Source organism: Mustelus asterias, chromosome 3, assembly GCF_964213995.1.
Source record: "Mustelus asterias chromosome 3, sMusAst1.hap1.1, whole genome shotgun sequence".
Classification (NCBI taxonomy): Eukaryota; Metazoa; Chordata; class Chondrichthyes; order Carcharhiniformes; family Triakidae; genus Mustelus; species Mustelus asterias.
This window is the reverse complement of record NC_135803.1, coordinates 14,333,341-14,357,067: the sequence shown is the minus strand read 5'-3', so window position 1 is coordinate 14,357,067 and position 23,727 is coordinate 14,333,341. Positions and strand designations below refer to the sequence as shown.

General features: G+C 43.3%; 2 protein-coding genes across 2 annotated transcripts in view; one reads left to right on the top strand and one right to left on the bottom strand.

Moving 5' to 3' along the window:
- The window catches only part of LOC144487108 (mediator of RNA polymerase II transcription subunit 12-like protein), a 596,823-nt gene that overhangs the window by 198,941 nt on the left and 374,155 nt on the right, over positions 1–23,727 (top strand).
- Positions 17,029–22,962, bottom strand: LOC144483012 (P2Y purinoceptor 14-like). Its single transcript, XM_078201839.1, has 2 exons — positions 22,855–22,962; positions 17,029–19,274 (listed from the first exon to the last, which is right to left on the bottom strand). Exon 2 carries the CDS (start codon positions 19,264–19,266, stop codon positions 18,229–18,231), a length of 1,038 nt encoding a protein of 345 aa, XP_078057965.1. The 5' UTR covers positions 19,267–19,274; positions 22,855–22,962; the 3' UTR covers positions 17,029–18,228.

The following is a 23,727-nucleotide window of genomic DNA, read 5'->3' as shown; positions in this document are numbered from 1 at the left end:
CAGTCTATCTTGGCCAGATCCTGCCTTATTTTTAATTATTAATTATTATTGATAGTTATCAATTTATTGAAACTCCTATTGCACTGAAGTAAATTTTTTCAAAATTCTGTGGGCGCGAGATTATTTTAAGCGTGTGTGTGTGTGTTTGGAGTTCTGGTCTCCTTGTGATAACAATGATCAGAGCAGGTACAGAAAAGCTTCAGAAAGATGGTAGCAGAACTAAGAGGATATAATTATCAGGAAAGGTTGAAGAGGCTGGAGTACTTTGCACTGGGAAAGAAAAGGCTGAGGAATAACTTGATAGCTATGGGACTTCCAGATTCCAAAAGGTTGCTTTCGACCTATTAATGAGAATGTTTTAGATTCTGGGAAATGTGTCAATTATTCATTATTATTATTAATTTTGCATCAATAAATGTCACAAATTGAATGAAGGAACCTCTATTGACATGGATTATCAGTTTATGATGTGCAGTGGTAGAGTGGTATTATCATTGGGCAAGATCTGGGGATCCAGGATCAAATCCCACCTTGGCAGATGGTGAAATTTTAATCCAATTGCAAGTCTAATTCTGAACATTGTTGATTGCCGTACAAACCCATCTGGTTCACTCATGTCCTTTAGAAGGAAGCCTGCCCTCCTTTCCTGGTCTGTCCTTCATGTAACTCCAGATCCACAAAACTGTGGTTTACTCTGAACTGCCCTCTGAAATGGAGCTCAGTTAGGGAAGGGCAATAAATGCTGGTCCAGCCAGTGACACCCACATCCCTTGAACGAATAAAAAGAAATTCCTGTTATCTGCTGGTCTTTATGTTTCAAAAAAGTCCTCAAATATTGCACGTTTCAAACAAAGCTTTAAATGACTATCTTTGGGCATCATCTGTTCTTCCCCCTTTTAGATTAGTCTAGCTTCTAACAGAAACTGTTTCTTTTCTACGTTGAACGGAGGACTTACACCTAAATACGATTGAATTTTAAGGCACTGATAAAATGGGAGTTTTTTTCCCCAGCCCATTCTCTTTTCCTCCCTGTTATCTGCTGTTATATTTGTCTGCGATTAATATAAGCATTTTGCAGCAATGTGACCGTATAAGGTATTCATTACTTTCAGGATGTGTGTGACACAGCCAGACCGATGTCCAAACTGAGGAAGGGACTTACGCAACAGATTCTTCCAATTCTGTGTGAGTGTATTCCTCCAGATCTGGTCATTGGTTCTCGTACTGAATGCTAGATTCATAACTGAAAGGTTAAGAAAGATGGAAGTTGAAAGGTTTCTGTTTTGGTGGCAGTGATTTCACACAATTCCCTTTAAAATTGTGGCACAAAGCTTCTTTCTTAAAATATCTTTTCCAAGTTTTGTAGAAAGAAGCTGCCAGACCTGCTGGGTTTATGCAGCATTTTCTGTTTCTATTTCATAGAATCATAGAAACCCTACAGTGCAGAAGGAGGCCATTCGGCCCATCGAGTCTGCACCGACCACAGTCCCACCCAGGCCCTACCCCCACATATTTACCCGCTAATCCACGCATCCCAGGACTCTAAGGGGCAATTTTTAACCTGGCCAATCAACCTAACCCGCACATCTTTGGACTGTGGGAGGAAACCGGAGCACCCGGAGGAAACCCACGCAGACACGAGGAGAATGTGCAAACTCCACACAGACAGTGACCCGAGCCGGGAATCGAACCCGGGACCCTGGAGCTGTGAAGCAGCAGTGCTAACCACTGTGCTACCGTGCCGCCCAAAACCGACTTCTGTTCAAACAAAAGTCAGAATTTGCATTGAGCTTTTGCCTTTCATTTCTAACCCATGAGTAAAAAAAAACACCCGATTTTCCAGGCACTCACTACCCTCTGTGTGAAAAAATTGCCCCTCTGGACCCTTTTGTATCTTTCCCCTCTCACCTTAAAACTTGATTTCTGCATCTCCAGAAAATGTTTCGCATTCGGGCTTTTCTTTGCTTTGGAGGATAGTTTTGAGAACATTAAATCAGATGTGTTGAACTAAATCAAAACAAGAAGCGAACTCAAAGATGTGCACACAGCCAATCAACCTAACCACGTCAGTGATCAGTACACTCGGTTTTATTGTCTCTCAGGCATTTAGGTTTGTTACTGTTTAAACATTGTGAGGGAAGTCTCAGCGTAGATTAACTCTCTTAAACAGGTTTGGAATCGTGTTAGATCTTTGCCATAGAAACCATAGAAACCCCACAGTGCAGAAGGAGGCCATTCGGCCCATCGAGTCTGCACCGACCGCAATCCCACCCAGGCCCTACCCCCACATATTTTACCCACTAATCCCTCTAACCTACGCATCCCAGGCCTCTAAGGGGCAATTTTTTTAACCTGGCCAATCAACCTAACCCGCACATCTTTGGACTGTGGGAGGAAACCAGAGCACCCGGAGGAAACCCACGCAGACACGAGGAGAATGTGCAAACTCCACACAGACAGTGACCCGAGCCGGGAATCGAACCCGGGACCCTGGAGCTGTGAAGCAGCAGTGCTAACCACTGTGCTACCGTGCTGCCCATAAATTTGCCATTAAAAAAATCTTCCCTCTGAGGTGGAGAAATCGATGATTACTTAGTTCTGTAGCAACAAGAAGTCCACCTTGGTATAGTGGTAGCGCCCTCGCATTAGAGGCGGGAGGTCTCTACACAGCACAAGTCCAACTCCAGAAAGTTAAGCATATAATGTCGGGTGATTTTTTTTTTTACTCATGGGTTAGAAATGAAAGGCAAAGGCTCAATGCAAATTCTGACTTTTGTTTGAACAGAAGTCGGTTTTGGAAAATAGAAACAGAAAATGCTGCATAAACCCAGCAGGTCTGGCAGCTTCTGTGGAGAGAGAGTTAACATTTCGGATCTCAATCACTCTTCTACAAAACTTGGAAAAGATATTTTAAGAAAGAAACTTTGTTTTGTGCCACAGTTTTAAAGGGAATTGTGTGAAATCACTGCCACCAAAACAGAAACTTTTCAACTTCCATCTTTCTCTCTCAACTTTTTAGTTATGAATCTAGCTAATAGAGGTAGTAGTAGAGGCGGGTACAATTTTGTCTTTTAAAAAGCGTTTAGACAGTTACATGGCTAAGATGAGTATAGAGCGATATGGGCCAAACGCGGGCAATTGGGACTAAATTAGTGGTTAAAAAAAGGGGTGGCATGGACAAGTTGGGCCGAAGAGCCTGTTTCCATGCTGTAAACCTCTGTGACTCAATGACTCTAAGTTCTGATGCAAAAACCCGTCTCAACAGGATGGTCACAATATATAAAATCCCACAAAGACAAAAGAAAAATTACCTACTTGAATGGATGTTCTTGATGTGGTATTTACTCTGTGTCTGTCAGAGCGAGAGTTTTTTGCAGCGATACTGGACTGAACTTGTGTGCATTAAATGTCTGTTTTCTCCTCATGACCGTGGTCAATTTGCAGTGTTCAGCATTTTCCTGAACCAGAATTAGTAAGTTGTGATATGAAGAAGCTCAGGCCAACCGCGTGACCTTCAGTAACAGTGATGTCGAACAGCTAAAAAGACAGCTAATTTAAAGATCCAACTATGCATTTTATGATTTTGTAGTGTGCGGGAGTGTGGGCATGTGTATCTGTTTGTGTGCGCATGAGTGTCTATGCAGGCATGTGTGTCTGTGTGCGCGTGTAGAGCAGCACGGTGGCACAGTGGTTAACATTGCTGCCTCACAGCGCCAGGGACCCAGGTTCGATTCCTGGCTTGGATCACTGTCTGTGTGGAGTTTGCACGTTCTCCCCGTGTCTGCGTGGGTTTCCTCCGGGTGCTCCGGTTTCCTCCCACGTTCGAAAGACGTGCTGGTTTGGTGCATTGGCCATGCTAAATTCTCCCTCAGTGTACCCGAACAGGTGCCAGAATGTGGTGACAAGGGGATTTTCACAGTAACTTCATTGCAGCGTTAATGTAAGCCTACTTGTGACTAATAAATAGACTTAAACTTTAACTTTAATGTATTATAAAGGTATACTAGTTCAGCATTGTCTCTCAGCATAATCCTGTACACATTTTTAGCTGGACCAGTTATGTGAAGAGCTTCGTAACTAACTTCTGTATTTGGAGCCTAGGAAATGATAGCATCTGCAATTGGGCTTTAGAGTAAAGGAGCATGTTCCCCTGCGCTTCTTCTGGCTTTTTATTTAAGCCAGAAACTGTGCTACATCTTAAAAGTCTTTTAAAGTCAAAGCTTATTTATTTGTCACAGGTAGTGTTCCAGTTTCTTCCAATGACTCCAATTTGGTGACTGGTCTGGGTCTTGTTTTAGTCCAAACTGAGTTGGAACTGCTGAATTGTGATCCATGAGATTGACTGTGTAAGAGTTCTTTTCTTCTGTGGTTTGCTATGAGGAATAACGAGGCATTCAAATTCATAGTTACGCCTGCCATTTTCTGAGCTGAACAGTTGCGAGGTTCCCAAGAGCTTTTGACAATTATTTATTTTTTTCTTATGTTACAATATTCAGAGACCACAAGCTGGAGGTCCGACTGGGGAATTGGTCTTCAGCGACTGGCTTTCCTTCAATGGCACCTTTGACACGGAACTGGGGAGGGGTTCTCAGGGCTGAATGTAGCCTGGAAATTTAAAAGATTTAGGTCACCCTTGCAACCTCTATGGCCTCTGGGCTCTGAAGCTGGACGTCCATGAGCTATTCAATGGAGTCTTCTGTTGCAGTCAACATTTCTGCCTTTAGCTTCCAAGCCTTTTCTCTGGAACATCATCTGGCGAATTTTCTCTGCACCTTCAGTTTCTGTTGGGAGCTCCTCTCGGGTCGGTTTTTTGTTGACTTTTTTTTCATCTCCATTGTCTTGGAGTGTTTCAGCATTTTAGTGATGTTGAAGTTTTTTGACCCCAACTGCCACCATGCTGGAAGACTGTTGGTTGCAGAACAATAAGTCTTAAAGAAGTTTTTGTGGTCTTCACTGAGTTAACTGTAAGTCTTTATTAACAGGTAAAACTATTTACACAGGAACAACAAAGCTACAAGCTAGGAGCTATCTGCATGCATTTGGCTTTTCACATCTACAAGTTAAAATTTATTTATGAGTCACAAGTAGGCTTACATTAACAGTGCATTGAAGTTACTGTGAAAATCCCCTAGTGGCCACACTCCGGCGCCTGTTCGGGTACACTGAGGGAGAATTTAGCATGGCCAATGCACCTAACCAGCACGTCTTTCTGACTGTGGGAGGAAACCGGAGCACCCGGAGGAAACCCACGCAGACACGGGGAGAACGTGCAGACTCTGCACTGTAAGTGCTAACCACTGTGCCCCTCTGCTGCCTCTGCTCCACACCACACTGACTCCCCGCCGGGTCTGGGCCACGTGCTTGCATCACTGTGTGGGTGGTACTTTGCTCAGCCTAATTTTAACCCAGGCCCTTACAAATAGCAACCCCTTCCTTTTAAACGATGTTTACATCATCGTATTCTAAGAGACTGAAAGATTTGACCGCATTAGATTTGTTTCTTCCTATCTGATCCAATGATCACGTCACAATGCTTGAACGCAAGTTGGAACATTTCAATTCTCGTTTCACATTCAAAATTGCTGACATGTTGTTTGGGGAGTAGGTCATTGTGCCCTCTTGATGCCGGATCATTTTCTAAAATAAGAACTCCTTCCTGTTTTAATCTGAAGACGATCTACTTATTTTAAACTGCTGCAGGACAAGTTCGGGGGCAGCATGGAAGCTCAAAAAATATCCCTGTTCTGGCCTCGTGTGGGAAGGGAAACTCCACCAGCCCACAATCATTTTCCTGACCATTGCTGTATTTGGCCCTCCCTCCCCCCCCCAATTTTCTGATCACTTAATAGAACATATAGACCTAAAACGATGTCTTTCATTCTCCAGAGATTAACAAAGTCTCTCATTCAAATTATTGAAGTGTTACCGACAGGAGGAGGGTTTAATATAAACAGCCCCCATTTCTCCTCTCACTGTCTGATTGGGACTAGCTAGGGTAAATGCATGGGGATATGGGGATTGGGCCTGGGTGGGATTGTGGTTGGTGCATACACAATGGGCCGAATGGCCTCCTTCTGCACTGTAGGATTCTATGATTCTAAACAGAAAGCCATTTTGATTTTGATTTTCTCTTTTATAAATGGTGTCATATTTCCCAATCCCTGACTTTTGGTGTGGGGTAAATTCAAGAGGTTTGGTTGTTTCGCAAAATGCAGGAGGGAGAGTCACTATGCATCCCTTTGTGCATTCATACAGGAATGGAGGAATGATGGAAAAAGGTTTGAGGGCAAAGAATTATTGTTTCACAAGAGCCCAGCATCAAACATCCAATGATGAATTCCTTCACAGAGTTCGGGAGGCTGAACTCATGCTGGATAATTCACTTCCCCAGTATAGGTGACTTCCACAATCAGATAGGTACACGGTGGCACAGTGGTGAGCACTGCTGCCTCACAGCACCAGGGACCTGGGTTCGATTCCTGGCTTGGGTCACTTGTCTGTGCGGAGTCTGCACATTCTCCCCGTGTCTGCGTGGGTTTCCTCAGGGTGCTCCGGTTTCCATCCATAGTCCGAAAGACACGCTGGTTAGGTGCATTGACCTGAACAGGCACCTGAGTGTGGCGACTAGGGAAATTTCACAGTAACTTCATTGCAGTGTTAATGTAAAGCCTTACTTGTGACTAATAAATAAACTTTGAAACACAGAGATGAATGAATCTTGCAGGCAATGTTATACAAGTTCAGAAGTTCCAGGAGAAACAGTATAGGTGAGGACCAGGCATTCAAAGCTGGACAGAGACCCTTTTCTGAGATGCTGTTTGATTGATGGAAGCTGGCAGATTGATGTGCAGTACAACTAGGCAGTATAACAACTAGTTCTTCCATTTGGTTGGGGGGGGGGGGAGGAGGGGTGGACAGATGTTCATGTAACATCACTCCCATCTCTCCACTTTAGTTTTGACAACAGGTGTATATTCCTTCATCTGGGTTCCTAAGATTGTTAATGTTCTGACCATTGAGAATTTGAAAGGAAAGTCACAGGGTTCTTATTCCTAGCAGACTGGTAGACCCAGTGGCCAGACCGGGCATTTGAAATGTAGATGTCCTTTGTATCATTCCCTAGTTTGGTTTTGGCAATCCACAGGGCCATTGGCATCTTTTCAGAGATAATGAGGCATGAGATTTTTCCATTATTGCCAAACATTTGTGAGCACCACAGTCAGTGATTTTATAAGGTGATGCGTGAGGATTCAGCCTCTGTTAAAGGCCACTGCTATGGCTGCCTGTTGCTATATTTCTCTAACACTAGTGGCTAGTTGCTAGCCACTGTGGCTAATGAGATGATTGCTGCGTTGGTTTTAATTTTCCAAAAGTTATTAGCATTGGGAAGCAAGTTTCCATTAGATTGGATAATAGCTAATGTTTATTCAAAATGTAAGGGAGACAGAAAGCAGCAAACTAATGGCCTGTTTGCATCTGTCTTGGGGGCAATGTAAAAAGCAATTATCAGAGGAATTATAACAGGGCGCTTAGACAAATTCAAGATAACCAGACAGAGTTAACATGGTTTTGTGCAAAGGAACAAACAATGTACTGCTGTTCTTTGAAGAAGTAACATGTATTGTAGATAAAGGGGAACCAGTGGATGTACTGTACTTAGAATTTCAGAAGACAGCTGATAAGGTTCCTCATGAAAGGTTATAGTGAAAAGTAAACACTCATGGTGTAGGTGGGTGGCACGGTGGCACAGTGGTTAGCACTGCTATCTCACAGCGCCAGGGGCCGGGGTTCAATTCCTGGCTTGGGTCACTGTCTGTGAGGAGAATGCACATTCTCCCCGTGTCTGTGTGGGTTTCCTCCCACAGTCCGAAAGATGTGCTGGTGAGGAGCATTGGCCATGTTAAACTCTTCCTCAGTGTACCCGGATGGGCGCTGGTGGGTGACGACGAGGGGATTGTCACAGTAACTTCATTGCGGTGTTAATGTAAGCTTACTTGTGACAATAATAAATAAACTTTAAACATATTGGCGTAGATAGGAGAATGCCGAGCTAACAGGAAACAGAGAAGGCATAAATGAGTCATTTTTTGGTTGGCAAGATGTAGCGAGTGGTGTGCTATAGGGATTAGCGCTACAGTAGGGGAGGTTATGCTTCAGTTATACAGGCATTGGTGAGATCATTGAGTTGTGGAGGGATCCAGGTGTCTGAGTGCATGAATCATCAAAGACTAAGATGCAGGTACAGCAAGTAATTAGGAAAGCTAATGGAACATTATAATTAATTGCAAAGAGAATTGAATATAATAGTAGCGATGTTATAAGAACATAAGAACTAGGAGCAGGAGTAGGCCATCTGGCCCTTCGAGCCTCCTCCGCCATTCAATAAGATCATGGCTGATCTTTTTGTGGACTCAGCTCCACTTACCCGCCCACTCACCATAACCCTTAATTCCTTTACTGTTCAAAAAATTATCTATCTTCGCCTTAATAACATTCAATGAGGTAGCCTCAACTGCTTCACTGGGCAGGGAATTCCACAGATTCACAACCCTTTGGGCCTGATTTTGCCATTTTCATTCTAAGTGCTGAATCTGGGTGTAATGCAGATCCGAATTAGAAATCTGCTTTCAGGCACCCCCATACACACTCAGTCATCTCCCGTCCCATTCGCGCTGTGGGCGGGGCTTAGCGTGGCCGGAACGATCGGAGCTCTGAACTGCGCATGCGCAGTTGGAAAAAAATTTGAAAAAGCGCGCCCGTGTCAGATCGCTCCCGGGCCGCAGAAAGCGGAGAAAGCGGCCTGGGAGCGAAAAGCCGGAGCGATGGACACCACACACATTACTGTTCCCCTTATCCACCCCCGCACTACCCACACACATCACTGTCCTCCTTATCCACCCCCCCACTACCCATACACATCACTGTCCCCCTTATCCATCTCCCCACTACCCGCACACATCACTGTCCCCGTTATCCATCCCCCCACTACCCACACACATCCCCCCCCCACTATCCACACACATCACTGTCCTCCTTATCCACCCCCCCACTACCCACACACATCACTGTCCCCCTTATCCACCCCCCACTACCCAGACCGATCGCCACCTCTGCCCCCCCCCCCACCAATCGCCCGCAGAGTGGCAGCGGAGCCCCCTGCCCCCCCACCAGAGATCCATCTGCGCTCCCCCCCCCCCCCCCCACCAGTGAGCGATCAGGCCTCCCCACCCCCGCCAACGATCTAGCCTCACTCACCCCCTCCGACAACGATCTAGCCTTACTCCTCCCCCCAGAGAATGGTCTTTCCTCACTCAGCCCCCCCCCCCCCCCACCCCCCCCCCCCCCCCCCCCCCCGCCCCCCGCGCCGCAGAGAATAGTCTGGCCTCACTCCCCTCCTCCCGCCAGCCCCACCCCCAGACAACGATCTAGCCTCACTCCTCCCCCCTCCCCCAGAGAACCCGCCTCCTCCTCCCTCCCCACCAGACAACGATCGGCCCTCTCCCCCCCCCCCCGCCCTGCCAGAGAAACACCTGACCCACCTCCTCCTCCTCCCCCCTCCCCAACCAGACAACGATCTGGCCTCACTCCCCTCCCCCACCCCCCAACCAGAGAATGATCTGACCCACGTCCCCCCCCAACCTGTCCCCCCACTACTGATCTGAGTCAGAGAGCCGTTGGAAACACTGAACGCACTCTTCAGCAGCTGGAGCACCCGATTCAGACTTTTATTTAGCAGGTCCATTATGGCGCGGTTCCGGTTCGGCAAAAGTGGTGGTAAAGGGGGAAATGCTGATAGAGTTGGGCGGGCAGTTCATTAATTCAATTTAAATGCATGCAAATGCATTTAAATCGTCGTTGTGCTCATTTTGGGCGTGAAGCGGACCACCGCCATTCCCGGGTTTTGGTAAAGTGACAATCTGTGCGGACGCGGGCACGGATCGCGTTAATGGCCTCACACCCGACTTTACCACATTTTCGCGCCCAAAAACGGGCGCAACGCAATGGTAAAATAGGGCCCTTTGTGTGAAGAAGTTCTTCCTCAACTCAGTCCTAAATCTGCTACCCCTTATTTTGAGGCCATGCCCCCTAGTTCTGGTTTCACCTGCCAGTGGAAACAAGTTCCCTGCTTCTATCTATCTTTCTATAAGATCTCCCCTCATTCTTCTGAAATCCAGTGAATATAGCTCCAGTCTACTCGGTCTCTCCTCATAAGCCAACCCTCTCAATTCCGGAATCAACCTAGCGAATCTCTTCTGCACCCCCTCCAGTGCCAGCATATCCTTTCTCAAGTAAGGAGACCAAAACTGTACACAGTATTCTAGGTGTAGCCTCACCAGCACCTTATACAGCTGCAACATAACCTCGCTGTTTTTAAATTCCATCCCTCGAGCAATAAAGGACAAAATTCCATTTGCCTTCTTAATTACCTGCTGCACCTGCAAACCAACTCCTTGAGATTCCTGCACAAGGACACCCAGGTCTCTGCACAGCAGCATGCTGCAATGTTTTACCATTTAAATAATAGTCCATTTTGCTGTTATTCCTACCAAAATGGATGACCTCATATTTACCAACATTGTACTCCATCTGCCAAACCCTCGCCCACTCACTTAGACTATCTATATCCCTTTGCAGACTTTCAGCATCCTCTGCCTGTTTTGCTCTGCCACTCATCTTAGTCTCATCTGTGAATTTTGACACACTACACTTGGTCCCCAACTCCAAATCATTTATGTAAATCGTAAACAATTGCGGTCCTAACACTGATCCCTGAGGCACACCACTAGTCACTGATCGCCAACCAGAAAAACAGCCATTTACCCCCGCTCTTTGCTTTCTGTTAGTTAACCAATCCTCTATCCATGCTAATACATTATAAAATTATGAAAGGCATAGATAGGGTGAACGGTGGGAAGCTTTTCCCCGGGTCGGTGGTGACGTTCACGAGGGGTCATAGGTTCAAGGTGAAGGGGGGGAGGTTTAACACAGATATCAGAAGGACATATTTTACACAGAGGGTCGTGGGGGCCTGGAATGTGTTGCCGGGCAAGGTGGTGGAGGCGGACACACTGGGAACGTTTAAGACTTATCTAGACAGCTATATGAACGGAGTGGGAATGGAGGGATACAAAAGAGTGGTCTAGTTTGGACCAGGGAGCGGCGCGGGCTAATTGTTCTTTGTTTCTCGTTTCAAGGCTTCATTCTATGATCATCTTGCTGGTGCCAGTACAGAGCGAGACTGCGGATAGTTGGGAACCTGTCTCGGGGGCAGGGAATTTAGATGGTGTTCGTAAAGCAGAAGTGGAAATGAATAGGGTTGGGAAGCATTTTCTGATCAGGGCCAGTGTGATCTCCTGGACTCGTTTCGATCGCCACAGGGGGTTGGAGAGGAATTTCCCAGATTTTGTTTTCCCCATATTGGCCCTGGGGTTTTCACTCTGGGTTTTCGCCTCTCCCTGGAGATCACATGGTCTGGAATGGCGGGGTGGGGGTGAGTTAATAGGTTGTGATGAACAAAGCATCGTAGCTGTGAGGGACAGCTCGGTGGATAGGATATTAGGCTGTAGATAGGCTGGAAAATTGGGCGGGGATCCTGGATTCAGGATTCAATCCTGGACCGGGGAGCGGCACGGGCTTGGAGGGCCGAAGGGCCTGTTCCTGTGCTGTATTGTTCTTTGTTCTTATTACCCTAACACCGTGCACCATTATCTTATGTAGCAGTCTTTGGTGCGGCACCTTGTCAAATGCCTTCTGGAAATCCAGATACACCACATCCACAGGTTCCGCATTGTCCACTGCACATGTAATGTTCTCAACCAATTCCACCAAATTAGTTAAACTTGACCTTCCCTTCATGAACTCATGCTGCGTCTTACCAACGGGACAATTTATATCCAGGTGTCTCGCAATTTCTTCCTTGATGATAGATTCAAGCATTTTCCCTCCTACAGAAGTTAAGCGAACCGGCCTATAGTTACCCGTCTTTTGTCTACCTCCTTTTTTAAACAGTGGCGCCACATTTGCTGTTTTCCAATCTGCGGGAACTACCCCAGAGTCCAGCGAATTTTGGTAAACTACCACTATGCTACACCTGTCCGTGCTATTGCTGTGATCACACCTTGAGTACAGTGTACAGCATTGGTCTTCTTATTTAAGAAAGGATGTAATTGCATTGGAAACAGTTCAGAGAAAGTTTCCTGGATAATATCTAGAATAGGCGGGTTATCTAATGAGGAATCTCTGGATAGGCTAGGCTTGTATCCACACTGGAGTTTTGAACATTAAGAGGCAACTTAATTGAAACATACAAGGTCCTGAGGAGACCTGACAGGGTGAATGTGGAAAGAATATGTTCCTTGTTGTTGGAGAATCTAGAACTCTGGGTCACTGTTTAAAAAGAAAGAGTCTGCCAATTGAAGCAGAAATGATGAGATATCATTTCTCTGAGGGGGTCGAGAGAGTCTTTGGAACTCTTTTCCTCAAAAGGTGGTGGAGGCAGAATCTTTGAATAATGCCAAGGCAGAGGTAGACTGGTTCATCATTATCAAAGGCGCAATATGTTTTTGGGGGGTAAGTTGGAATGTTAAAATCAGATTTACCGTGATCTTATTGAATGGCAGAACAGGCTTGAAGGGTCGAGTGGCCTACTGCTCCTAATTCATATGTTTGTATGTAACACGGAAATGTTGTCTGTGATTCAGGCTTTAACAATAGACACATTGAAGCTTGAATTATCCTGGTCAGAATGCTTCAGTGAATTTACATCAAAATCAACATAATCGATTGGACCGTGTTCCAAAATTCCACCTTTTTTTACTACAAATTATAAATGTTTCTGTATGTAGGCATTTATTTGTAATTCTTATTATTTGTTTAATTGAGGTTGCAGTAGATGGCCATCTCCAAAGTGCCTTGTTACTTTTCAGGTATGTAGTTATGTTTTATTTCTTTATTCTTTCATAGGAAAGCACAACAGATTTCTTTCTCGAAAGGACATGCTCACCATTACTGAGGCTAGCTTTTGAATTCCAGATTATTTGAATTTAAACTCCACCAGCTACCATGGTCAGATTTGAACTCTTGCTCCAGAACATTAGCCTGTGCCATTGGATTACTTGTCCAGTGATGTTACCACTACACCACCAGATTCCACCACCAGCGTAAGAGACTGGGGCACGGTTAGCTGGCGCATGGGTGGTCACTTACATATTAGTCTTCTACAATCCAAACAAATCATTTATTCCTTGCCAAGGTTGATGACAATGGCAAAATTGCAAGAGAGTTAGGAGTGTTTGATCACTAGCCCATCTACATTTTGGTGCAAAGTGGATAGTTATTTTATCTTAACACAATGTATTAAATATTTACATGTCCAACAGAGTTTTGGCATTTGACTGATTTTTTTTTTAAAACCTGAAATTTTTAATAATGTTATAATCACAGTGGATGCTGCTGCTTAGCAAGCCAGACTCCAGAGTGAGATCTGTCCCACTGAGCATATACATCTTTTCTTATTATGAAAATGAGGAGGAAGCTCTCCTGACCCCCAATAACACCTTTAGAAATCTGAAAATTAGAAGGTTTATTAAAAAGAAAAAAGAAATTAAGCACACAAGAACTAAGTTACACGATTAAAACACAAACAAAAAACCTGCTTGGTTAAATATGCACAAGTAAACTAACTTCTTGGGCAATACCCTTGTAGATTTTTTTACCATAAAAATCCAGTAACGCTGTCAATGAATCGTTGTCACTTTAATGAAGATAAACCACGCAACTTCTCCAGCGTTTCTGTTCTGAGATGTGGAATTCCAAAAGGAGGTTCAGAAACAAACTGTTCTCTGAAAACAGAGACTCTTCTGGCTTCATTCTGGGTGGTTGACTCAAATGCAAAATTTTCACAGCAGTTCACGGTTCCATGAACTGGTCTTCTGCTCTTTTCCCACAGATAAACCACTCAGTTTAATAACCTTCCTTAAATACCTTTTTCCCCCTTTTATCTCAGAATCCATTTTGCTAAAACACCTTAAGTTCCACAAATATAAAAACCTTCCATGTTTTTATTTTGCCACTACTTTTGGACGAGTAACATGTAATACATCGTCCCCTGTTTACTCATGGAACCTCTGTAAGATGCATATTAACTCTGAATTCCCTTCTGAAATTTAACAGCTGAAAAACCGAGTTTCCCACTGATCTCACAATACAAATTTTAGATCCACCTTAGTGGCTTGTAACTCGAAGTGACCATATCCTCCTAGTACAAATGTATCAACATAACACAACCTTTCATCTCTGAGACTACCTATCTCTAATAACTGTCCCCCTGGACACACACATGCACAGCTTTCTTTACTTGCACACAATATCAACATAATGCCACAAAGAAAATCCCTCATCGTTATTGCTGCAGGTTCCCCGTTGACATAATGTGAGCTATAATCAACTACATCTATGTAAAGTCTTGGCCAAATGGTCACCTGTGGAGAGCAGGCCTAGATGTAATAAATCGATGCTGAAAGACTTGAGTGCTTTGGTGAATGCTGGAGCTTCTGGGGTGTGGTTCAAAGTGGGGTCTTAAAGTCTTCCCTGACCAACATTTATTGGTCAGCTGACATCACCAGTGGCTGACTAATTTAATTCATCTCATTGTCGGTTTGTGGGACCTCGCTGTGTGTAATTTTTTTTTAAAGTAAAAGTTTATGTATAAGTCACAAGTAAGGCTTACATTAACACTGCAATGAAGTTACTGTGAAATTCCTCTAGTCGCCACAGTCTGGCACCTTTTTGGGTCAATGCACCCTAACCAGCACGTCTTTCAGAATGTGGGAGGAAACAAGAGAACCCTGAGGAAACCCACGCAGACACGGGGAGAACGTGCAAACTCCACACAGACAGTGATCCAAGCTGGGAATCGAACCCAGATCCCTGATGCTGTGAAGCAGCAGTGCTAACCACTGTGCCACGGTGCGTCAATGTCTTTGGCAAAAATGTGCCTATATTTCAAAAGCATTTCAATCGCTCTGGAGTATCTGCGCAGTAGCTATAAGCTCAATTCAGTGCCTTCATGCTTCCCATCTCCGAACCATGTTTTGAACATTCCTTTAGGAATTTTGCATTTCATTCATGGTAATTGGAATAATTGCGAGTAATGGTAGGTTCAAGGTAATTTTGCAAAATTGATGTTGCATTCATTCGCACTGTTGACTTGGTTGGTGGAAGTTACATTGAGTACAGATGGTGAGGGGATAGGATGTAAGGACTGATTGTTGTTGTGCATCATCGTCCTTCGAGTTTTTTGCCAGGCCTAACTTTGACCGGAACGCCTTGCAAAACAGAAAGTAGATCACTGGGTCTAAGCAGGCATTAGCTGTTGACAGCACAGCAGCAGATTCCTTAAAGTGGAAGAGAGTCTTTTTTCAAAAACACCCAGTGATAATATTAACCTGACTTAAAATGTAAAGACATTTTATAAAACAAATCTTGGTTTTGAACGATACATTTTATAAAACAAATCTTGGTTTTGAACGATATCTTCCTTTTCAGTTTGAGATATTAGTTACTTGTCAATTGATGTTTGGACCTTTTATTGAGTTTGGTTTGTTGCTATTTATTTTGAAAATGTTAAATCAGAAATTAGAAACTGTGGATGTAGAGAAATAGAGTCACAGGACTGCCAATTATTTTTTAGGAACAACATGAAATATTTGATTTTAATACAACACCCCTTCATTCCCCCCCTTATCTTCACAAGCGTACGCATATTTCAAAGGTAGCATCCCACTTTGAAAGCAAATGGCTAAGGCCACTCAATCAATAAGTTGTGGATTTCTCCTGAAATTCATGCTAGTTGATTGCCACTTGAGTGTTTTCGAAGTTCACTCTTAAAAAGACATGCTTTAAAATTGTCTTTCAAGCAATGCTTTTCCTCAGCTGTTTTCATGAAGGATCCATCTCCAGGTTTTCCCAATATCCTTCCAAATGCTGTTTTCTCTCCACTGTGTTAGCAAAGATTTCCAACTAGATTGGAAACTAGATTTCCAACTCTCATTTCAGTATTTTCTTTGCCTTGAATTGCCACAGCATCCAAACTGGGACACAAAAACTCATGTACTCAGTCCCTTACCGAATACTATTGTTTCCAAACGCTGGAAAGATGGACACCAAACTTACAGTTGCTTCTGTTTGCTGCCTTTCCCTGAGTCAACTTCACCAAGGCCTGCACTTTCAGCTCTATCTTTAGCTTCAGTGACAGTAACCCTTCTCCAATAGCAACATCCTCTGTTCCTTTAACTTGAGACTTTCTGGCAACTTCACTTCTCTAGTTTCTGTAACTAACTGTTCTCTAGGTTCCTGGCATATGCCTTCTTTGCCCCTTGCTCCATTGTATGGCTTTTCTTCTGGCAATGTGGCGAGAGATATTCCCTCTCTTCCTGCAAAGCCCCTCCTCCTCTGGTTTCCAGTTAACACTAAACTCAAAAATCTCTTCGCCCTAAAGGCGTTGCTAAGCAACATCGCAATCCTCTTCCAGGCTCCTGTTTACTTTTCCTGTCATAAAATCTCTCAGCACAATCGAAATACCGATTGAACTGTAATCAAATGCCGATACATGCAAACACCGTTGTTTAATGTAAGTCTATTTAGAGGACATAAAACTACTAAATTAAACCCACTTAAATATATACCTAATTTACTAGCTCATTTAAACTATCTCTTTTGTTTTGATGTTAATACGACATGAATAATAACCCTTACCTTTTAAATGATGCCGATTAACAAATCAAATTAAATCAAATTTGATTTGTTTGGTGATTACAGCAAATTGGAACCTTAATGCATGCCATTGTTACCCATTATTATGGTGAATTTGAACTTTGGTTAATGGTATTGTTGGGGACCAGACAGAAAACTCCAAGATATGTTATGAAGTTAGCCGAGACCCTAACTTTTCCTCTTGATTTTGACATCCTGATGAACAGAAGGTGTTCTGCTCCAAGTATGATTCAATAGACCCACTGGGAAATTTTTATCAAAACAAACTTTATTTAAGAGCACAGTTAGAATACAACAATAAGAATTAGCATAAACATTACCATTTTAAATACTTAAGCATGACATGTTATAATTCTTAACAGCTAGCTCTCTCTATAGTTCCAATTTAAGCTGTAGCCCCATAGATATAAATCCCTTCTTTAGAACCTGTTAGTACCAAAAACAGATATGTTCACATAGATGTGAGATTTCTAGCCTTTTAATTCCTCTGGACAGAAATCTAGACAGACACCTCACATACAACCACCTCCAGAGAAAGATCCATCACCAAACAGCAGAATCTGAGAAATAAACTTATTTCCTGGCAGATTCCAGATTCTAAATCCAAAGAGAGAAAGAGAGGCACTGTTCTCCAACAACTCCAAGCAGCATCTAAGCTCGATCTTACTGTGTAAGCTGAGCTCCACCCAATCACCTAACTTTTCTGTCAATCAACCTAATTGAGCCCTACTCTGAAAACCCCCAGCGGAAAACACTAAAATAACAGAACAGTATTACCCAGATGAAAACGAACTTTCTAGCAATTAGGACCAATTATGGTGCTGCAGGTACAATATAGGGCTGCCAGATACAGACCCCACAGCACTGGTATTACACCAGAGTTTTGAAAAACAATCCTGCACAAGGTACATGACTCAAATACGTTTCTTAAAGGCACAGTATCATGGTACTATGATTGTGGTAAATTTGAACGTTGATGAATGCCGTTGTTACTGGTGATTATGGTAAATTTGAATCTTGGTGAATGCTATAGTTGCATGTGATTATGGAAAACGTTTGGTGAATGCTGTGGCTCCTTTTGATTACGATGCCAGATGTTCCAGGTCCAATTCACATTGAGGTCTTAAAATATTCCTTGGCCAACATGTGTTCATCAGTTGACATCACCAGTGGCTGACTAGCTGACTTCATCTCATTGCCAATTTGTGGGACATCGTTGTGTGTAATTTGGTCACTGTTTTTGACAAGAAGATAGAAAGGTGACATTATAAACAAAGCATTTCAATCGCTCTGAAGTATCTTTGCAGTAGCTGTTAGGTAAACCCCATTCCTTAATTCTTCCCATCTCCTAATCATCTTTAACCATCTCTTCAGAAATGTTCTACTTCCTTCTTAGTAATTGGGATAATAGAGAGCTATTGCAAGATCGATGTTACATTATTTTGCACTGTTGAATTAACTTGTGTTCCTGTCATCCAGCACAATTTGTGAAGGGTTCGTATGGACGGACTGATCGTTGTGTGAGTCATTGCCCATGGAGTTTTTGTCCAGGCCTAACTTTGACCGAAACGCCTTGCAAAACAGAAAGTAGATCACTGGATCTAAGCAGGCGTTAAGCGTTGCCAGCACATTCGCCAATTCTTTCAAGTGGAAGAGAGTCTTTTTCCAAAAGCACCCAGTGATGACATCAATCTGGCTTAAAATCTGAGGAAGCCTCATGATGTGGTAGGGAACAAAACACACCACAAAGACAGCAAGGAGGATTAGAATGTTGTTCTTTGCCTTGGCTTGTTTTCTGAGGGAGTTCGGAGATGGGGATTTGTCAAGACGTTTTGCAGTTTGAAAGTAAAAGAAGCAAAGCCCTATCAACACGCAGAGAAACAGAAATGTGCCACCAGCGTGGAGGGTTACGTGCCAGTGAACTCCCGAACCGCTTCTAAATTCTAAGCACGTTTCTCTTGTTCTATTCTGGGGTGGCTTTTTTCCTGTCAGAACGATGTATGAAGTTCCAAGACTGAGAAGAACACACCAGGTTCCAATGGAGACAATTCTCGCAGACTTGAGAGTTTGAAATGAATGTATTTTGAACGGTTTGACAATTTTCAGGTATCTGATGGCCGCAATGTATCCCAGGAAGAGAATGCTTGAATACATGTTCACATAGAAGATGCATGTTGTGTAATTGCAGTAGATTTTTCTCATTATTGTGAAGCCCAGTTTCTTCTCTGCGCCAATTCTTATCGGCAGTGAGAGGACCAGCATTAAATCGGCTGCGACCAAGTTCTTTAAATAGATGGTGATGCTGTTGCTGTTGGGGACATGACAGAAGTACACCCAGAAAGCCAGGCTGTTGAGAATGATTCCAATGACAAATATTAACGAGTAGGCAATAATGGTAAAAATAGCCAATCCATCAGAGGAAAGCTGGCAAGTGGTGTTGCCGGGGGAGTTTGTGTTTGTAACGATCTTGATACGTTGTGTCGGATCAGCCATCAATATGTCTGGAAGTTAGAATAGAATACATTATTTTTCTCGAAACATTTCACAAAACGATTTGTTAAAAGCGACAATTCTTGTTAAGCACAAAGTGCTTGGGTCGGCTATTTAGTATTTTCATTGAATAATAATTGTTGGATATATTTGATATACATTATGGAACGTTAGAAATGCAATATAGTACGAACATTTGGGGCAGCCCGGTGGCACAGTGGTTAGCACTGCTGCCTCACCATGCCAGGAGCCCGGGTTCGATTCCCAGCTTGGGTCACTGTCTGTGCGGAGTTTGCACAGTCTCCCCGTGTCTGCGTGGGTTTTCTCTGGCTGCTCCGGTTTCCTCCCACAGTCCGAGAGGCATGCTGGTTAAGTGCATTGGCCATGCTAAACTCTCCCTCAGTGTACCTGAACAGGCGTCAGAGTGTGGCGACGAGGGGCTTTTCACAATAGTTTCATTGCAGTGTTGATGTAAGCCTCTTGTGACACTAAGGGCCCGATTTTGGCGTGAAATAGCGGTAAGGTTGGGCGTCGGGCCTTTAACGCAATCTGCACCCGAATCCGAGCAGATCGTGGCTTTACCGACACCCGATTCGGGCGCGGGTCCAGCCTGTGCCCGAATCGGGCGGCCCGACGATTTAAATGCATTTGCATCCATTTAAATCGACTTAATGAACCGCGCGCCCAACTCTACCACCAAATCCCACTTTACCACTGCGTGGCCTAATCCGGATGCGTGTTTTTAGTGACCTGCTGAATAAAAGTCCGAAGCGGATTTCTATTCTGCAGGGAATCTCTGAAGCCCATCCTCCCCGACCATCCTTTCGCAGGAACTAAAAACCTGACAGTCAAAAATTTGGGAAAATATTTCAAAATATATATCCCCCCATCCATCGTTTGAAATATTTTCCCAAATTTTTGACTGTCAGGTTTTTAGTTCCTGCGATTATAATTTTGACATTATCTTCCAAAGGGAATTCCTCTAATTCTGTGCAATGTTCAGATGAAAACAAGATTTAGTAATCTCCTTGAATCTTATTTCCAACCAAGTTCCACCACGGGGACAATTCTTCCAAGTTCACCACAGGACTCTGAATATTTGAGCATCCACAATCCAGTTACAGATCACAAATGTATTATACAGGTCACAAATTGCTCACTAGGACACTGTAGTTTAATTATCTTTCCCATAGACAATTAGGCAGCACAAAGAAGATGCTACATTATTTGCAGTTTGCAAGATTCTCCCGAGTCCATCCTCTGCTCTCTCTGCTGGTTTTTCTTTCGCGCCCGTGCGCGCTGCTTCGGATTTTTTTTGAACTGCGCATGCACCGTTCAGAGCTCCGATCGTCCCGGCAGCGCTAAGCCCCGTCCACTGCGCAGATCGGACTGGAGCTGGCAAAATGCGTATCGGCGCGCTGGAAAGAGGATTCCAGGCGCGGATCTATTTGATGCCCAGATTCGGCACTTAGACTCAAAATGGTAAAATCAGGCCCTAAGAAGTAAATTTTAAAACTTTCTGGACAGGTGATAAAAGCTGGCCTTGCCAGAGATGTGTACATCCCATGAGCAAATAAGAATAAGCCGACTTGTCACACTAGTAAAATAAACTTAAACAACAGCAGAACGTGCTGTGCTTTGTGAGAAAGCAAATAATTTCCTCATGGGACAGCATTTCGCACTGCCCATGTTTAACCAGAAACCATTGATATAACACATTCTACAATGTTGTGATAAAATGTGTAACTACATTTTGGAGACATATGTTTGAAAGAAGGAACTTGCATTTCTAGAGCACCTATCATGAATTTATGTTATCCCAAAGCACTTTACAGCGAATGAAGTATTTTTGAAGTGGAGTCACTGTTGTGATGTCGGAAATAACAGAGCAAATTTCTTCATATAATAGTGCTTTGAACATTTTAGTGAGAATGTCTTGGATCTATTGTTTTGGATTCTGGGAAATGAATCATTGTTGATTATTGATACTAATCTTGAATCAGTAAATGTCACAAAATGTACGAGGGAAACTCTATTGATTTGGATTATCAACTGGTGACTTAGATTTTGGGGAGGCAGCAGCATAGTGGCATTGTGACAGGGCAATAAATAGACCCGGGCCAAGATTTGGGGACCTGGGTTCAAATCCCAATCTTGGCAGGTCATCAATAATCTGCAATCAGAAGTCTAATGATGCCCATTGTCGATTGTCGTAAAAACACATCCAGTTCAGTCATGTCATTTAGAAGGAAATCTGACATCCTTACCCAGTCTGACCCACATGTCACACCAGATTTACAGCAATGAGGATTACCCTTAATTGACCTCTGAAACTGAGGGCCGTTAGGGAAGGGCAAAGGCGCCTTGCCAGCCAGCGACACTTACATCTTGTGAACAAATTAAAAATAACTAATTTCCTGCTATTTGTGGTCATTTTATTAAAAACAAATGTACAAAAAATGTTGGAAATTTTAAACTAAGCTATAAATGTCAATAATATGTGAACTTGAGCCATTTACTGTTCTTCCCCCATTTGGTATCTTTTATCTTATAACGGAACGTGTTTATCTTCCAGGTCTAACCAAAGATTTACACCTAAATGCTACTGAATTTTAGGGCACTGATAAAGCAGAAGTTCTTTTTCCAGACTGTTCTCTTTTCCTCCTTGTTATCTGCTGTTGTATTTGTCTGCCATCAACTTGAGCATTTTGCAGCTCTGTGGCAGTGTGAGATATTTGCAGAAGTTTGCTTTCAGGATGTGTGTGACACAGCAGGGCAGACATGTCCAAACCGAGCAATGGAGTTACCCAAGTGATTCTTCTAATTCTCTGTGAGTCTATTTCTCCAGATCTGGTCATTGCTTCTTGTACTGAACTCTATATTCTTAATTCAAAAGTTGAGAAAGATGGAAGTTGCATGGTTTCAGTTTTGGTGGCAGTGTTTTCACACAATTCCCTTTAAAAGCATGACATTATGCTTCTCAGTTAACAAGTCTTTTCGAAAACCTGCTTTTGTTGCAACGCAAGTCAATAACTTCCACTTTTCTGGTGTCGTTCGCTTCTTTAGTTTTTTTCCCATGAGTGCAAAAGCACCCGAGATTATGTACTTAAGTTTCTGGAGTGGGGCTTTTGCTGTATAGAGACTTCCCGTCTGTAGTGCGAGAGAGCACTGCCACTATGCCAAGGTGCACTCCTTGTGGCAGTAGAACTAACTAACCACTTTGGAGGGAAGATTTCTTTAATGGCAAAGATCCAATAAGATTCCACACCGGTTTAATCTATGCTGAGACTTCCCTCACAATATTTAAACAGTAACAAACCTAAATGCCTGAGAGACAATAAAACTGAGTGCAGTGATCATGGTTAGCTTGACTGGTTATGTGGAACTCTTTGAGTTCACTGCTTGTTTAGATTTAGTTGAGCATATCTGATTTAATGTTCTGAAATTATCTTCAAGTGCAAAGAAACACACTGAGGTGAAAAACTGTCCTGGAGAAACAGGGATCAAGTTCTGAAGGAATAACCCATCTCAACATGACACTGATGGTCATAGTATATAAAATCCCACTGAGACAAAAGAATAATTACCTACCTGAATGGTTGTTCTTGATGTGGTATTTACTCTGTGTCTGTCAGAGTAGGAGTTTCTTGCAGCGATACTGGACTGAACTTGTATGCGCAAAATACCCTTTTTATCTTCATGGTATTGGTGAGTTCAGCATTTCCTGTTACCAAAATTAGGAAGCTGTGCAGCGAATAATTAACATCCTACCAAATGTTCAGCTTAGATTAGTATTATGACCTCCCATTCTTTCCATTGGGAAAGAATGTTCCCAATGGTGGGGGAGTCCAGAACTCGGGGTCATAGTTTGAGGATAAGGGGTAAACTGTTTAGAACTGAGGGAGGAGAAATTTCTTCACTCACAGGGTGTTGAATGTGTAGCATTCACTACCATAGAAAGTAGTTAAGGCCAAAACATTTGATTTCAAGAAGAAATTAGATATAGCTCTTGGGGCTAAAGAGGTCAAGGGATATGGGAGGAATGGGATGATGAGGATATTGAATTCGATGATCAGCCATGATCATAATGAATGGTGGGGCGGGCTCCAAGGGCCGAATAGTTTGCCTCTAGTTTCTATGTTTCTATGATGTGGAACAGCAAAGCGTGTGTCTGCATGTGTGTGTGTGTGCGCACGTGTGTGTGCACATGTGTGTGCATGCGTGTGTGTGTGTATACTTTTGACATCATACCTCGGTTTTGAACATATCCTTGTCAATTTTGAATTTACACTGAAATCTGTGCCACGTTGGTTAATCTACACTTGGGTGTTCTCATCTCTCTTTGATAACAATGATAAGGAGATGTTGGTGAAGGTACAAAAAGGCTTTAGAAAGGTGAAAGCAGAGCTGAGAGGATAGGTTGGGAGGAAAGGGTGAGAGGTTGGAGCACCTGGCTAGGGGGAA

What these genes read in the sequence shown, in the direction of transcription:
- LOC144483012 (XM_078201839.1), bottom strand. Translation starts at nt 19,266, where the DNA reads ATGGCTGATCCGACACAACGTATCAAGATCGTTACAAACACAAACTCC.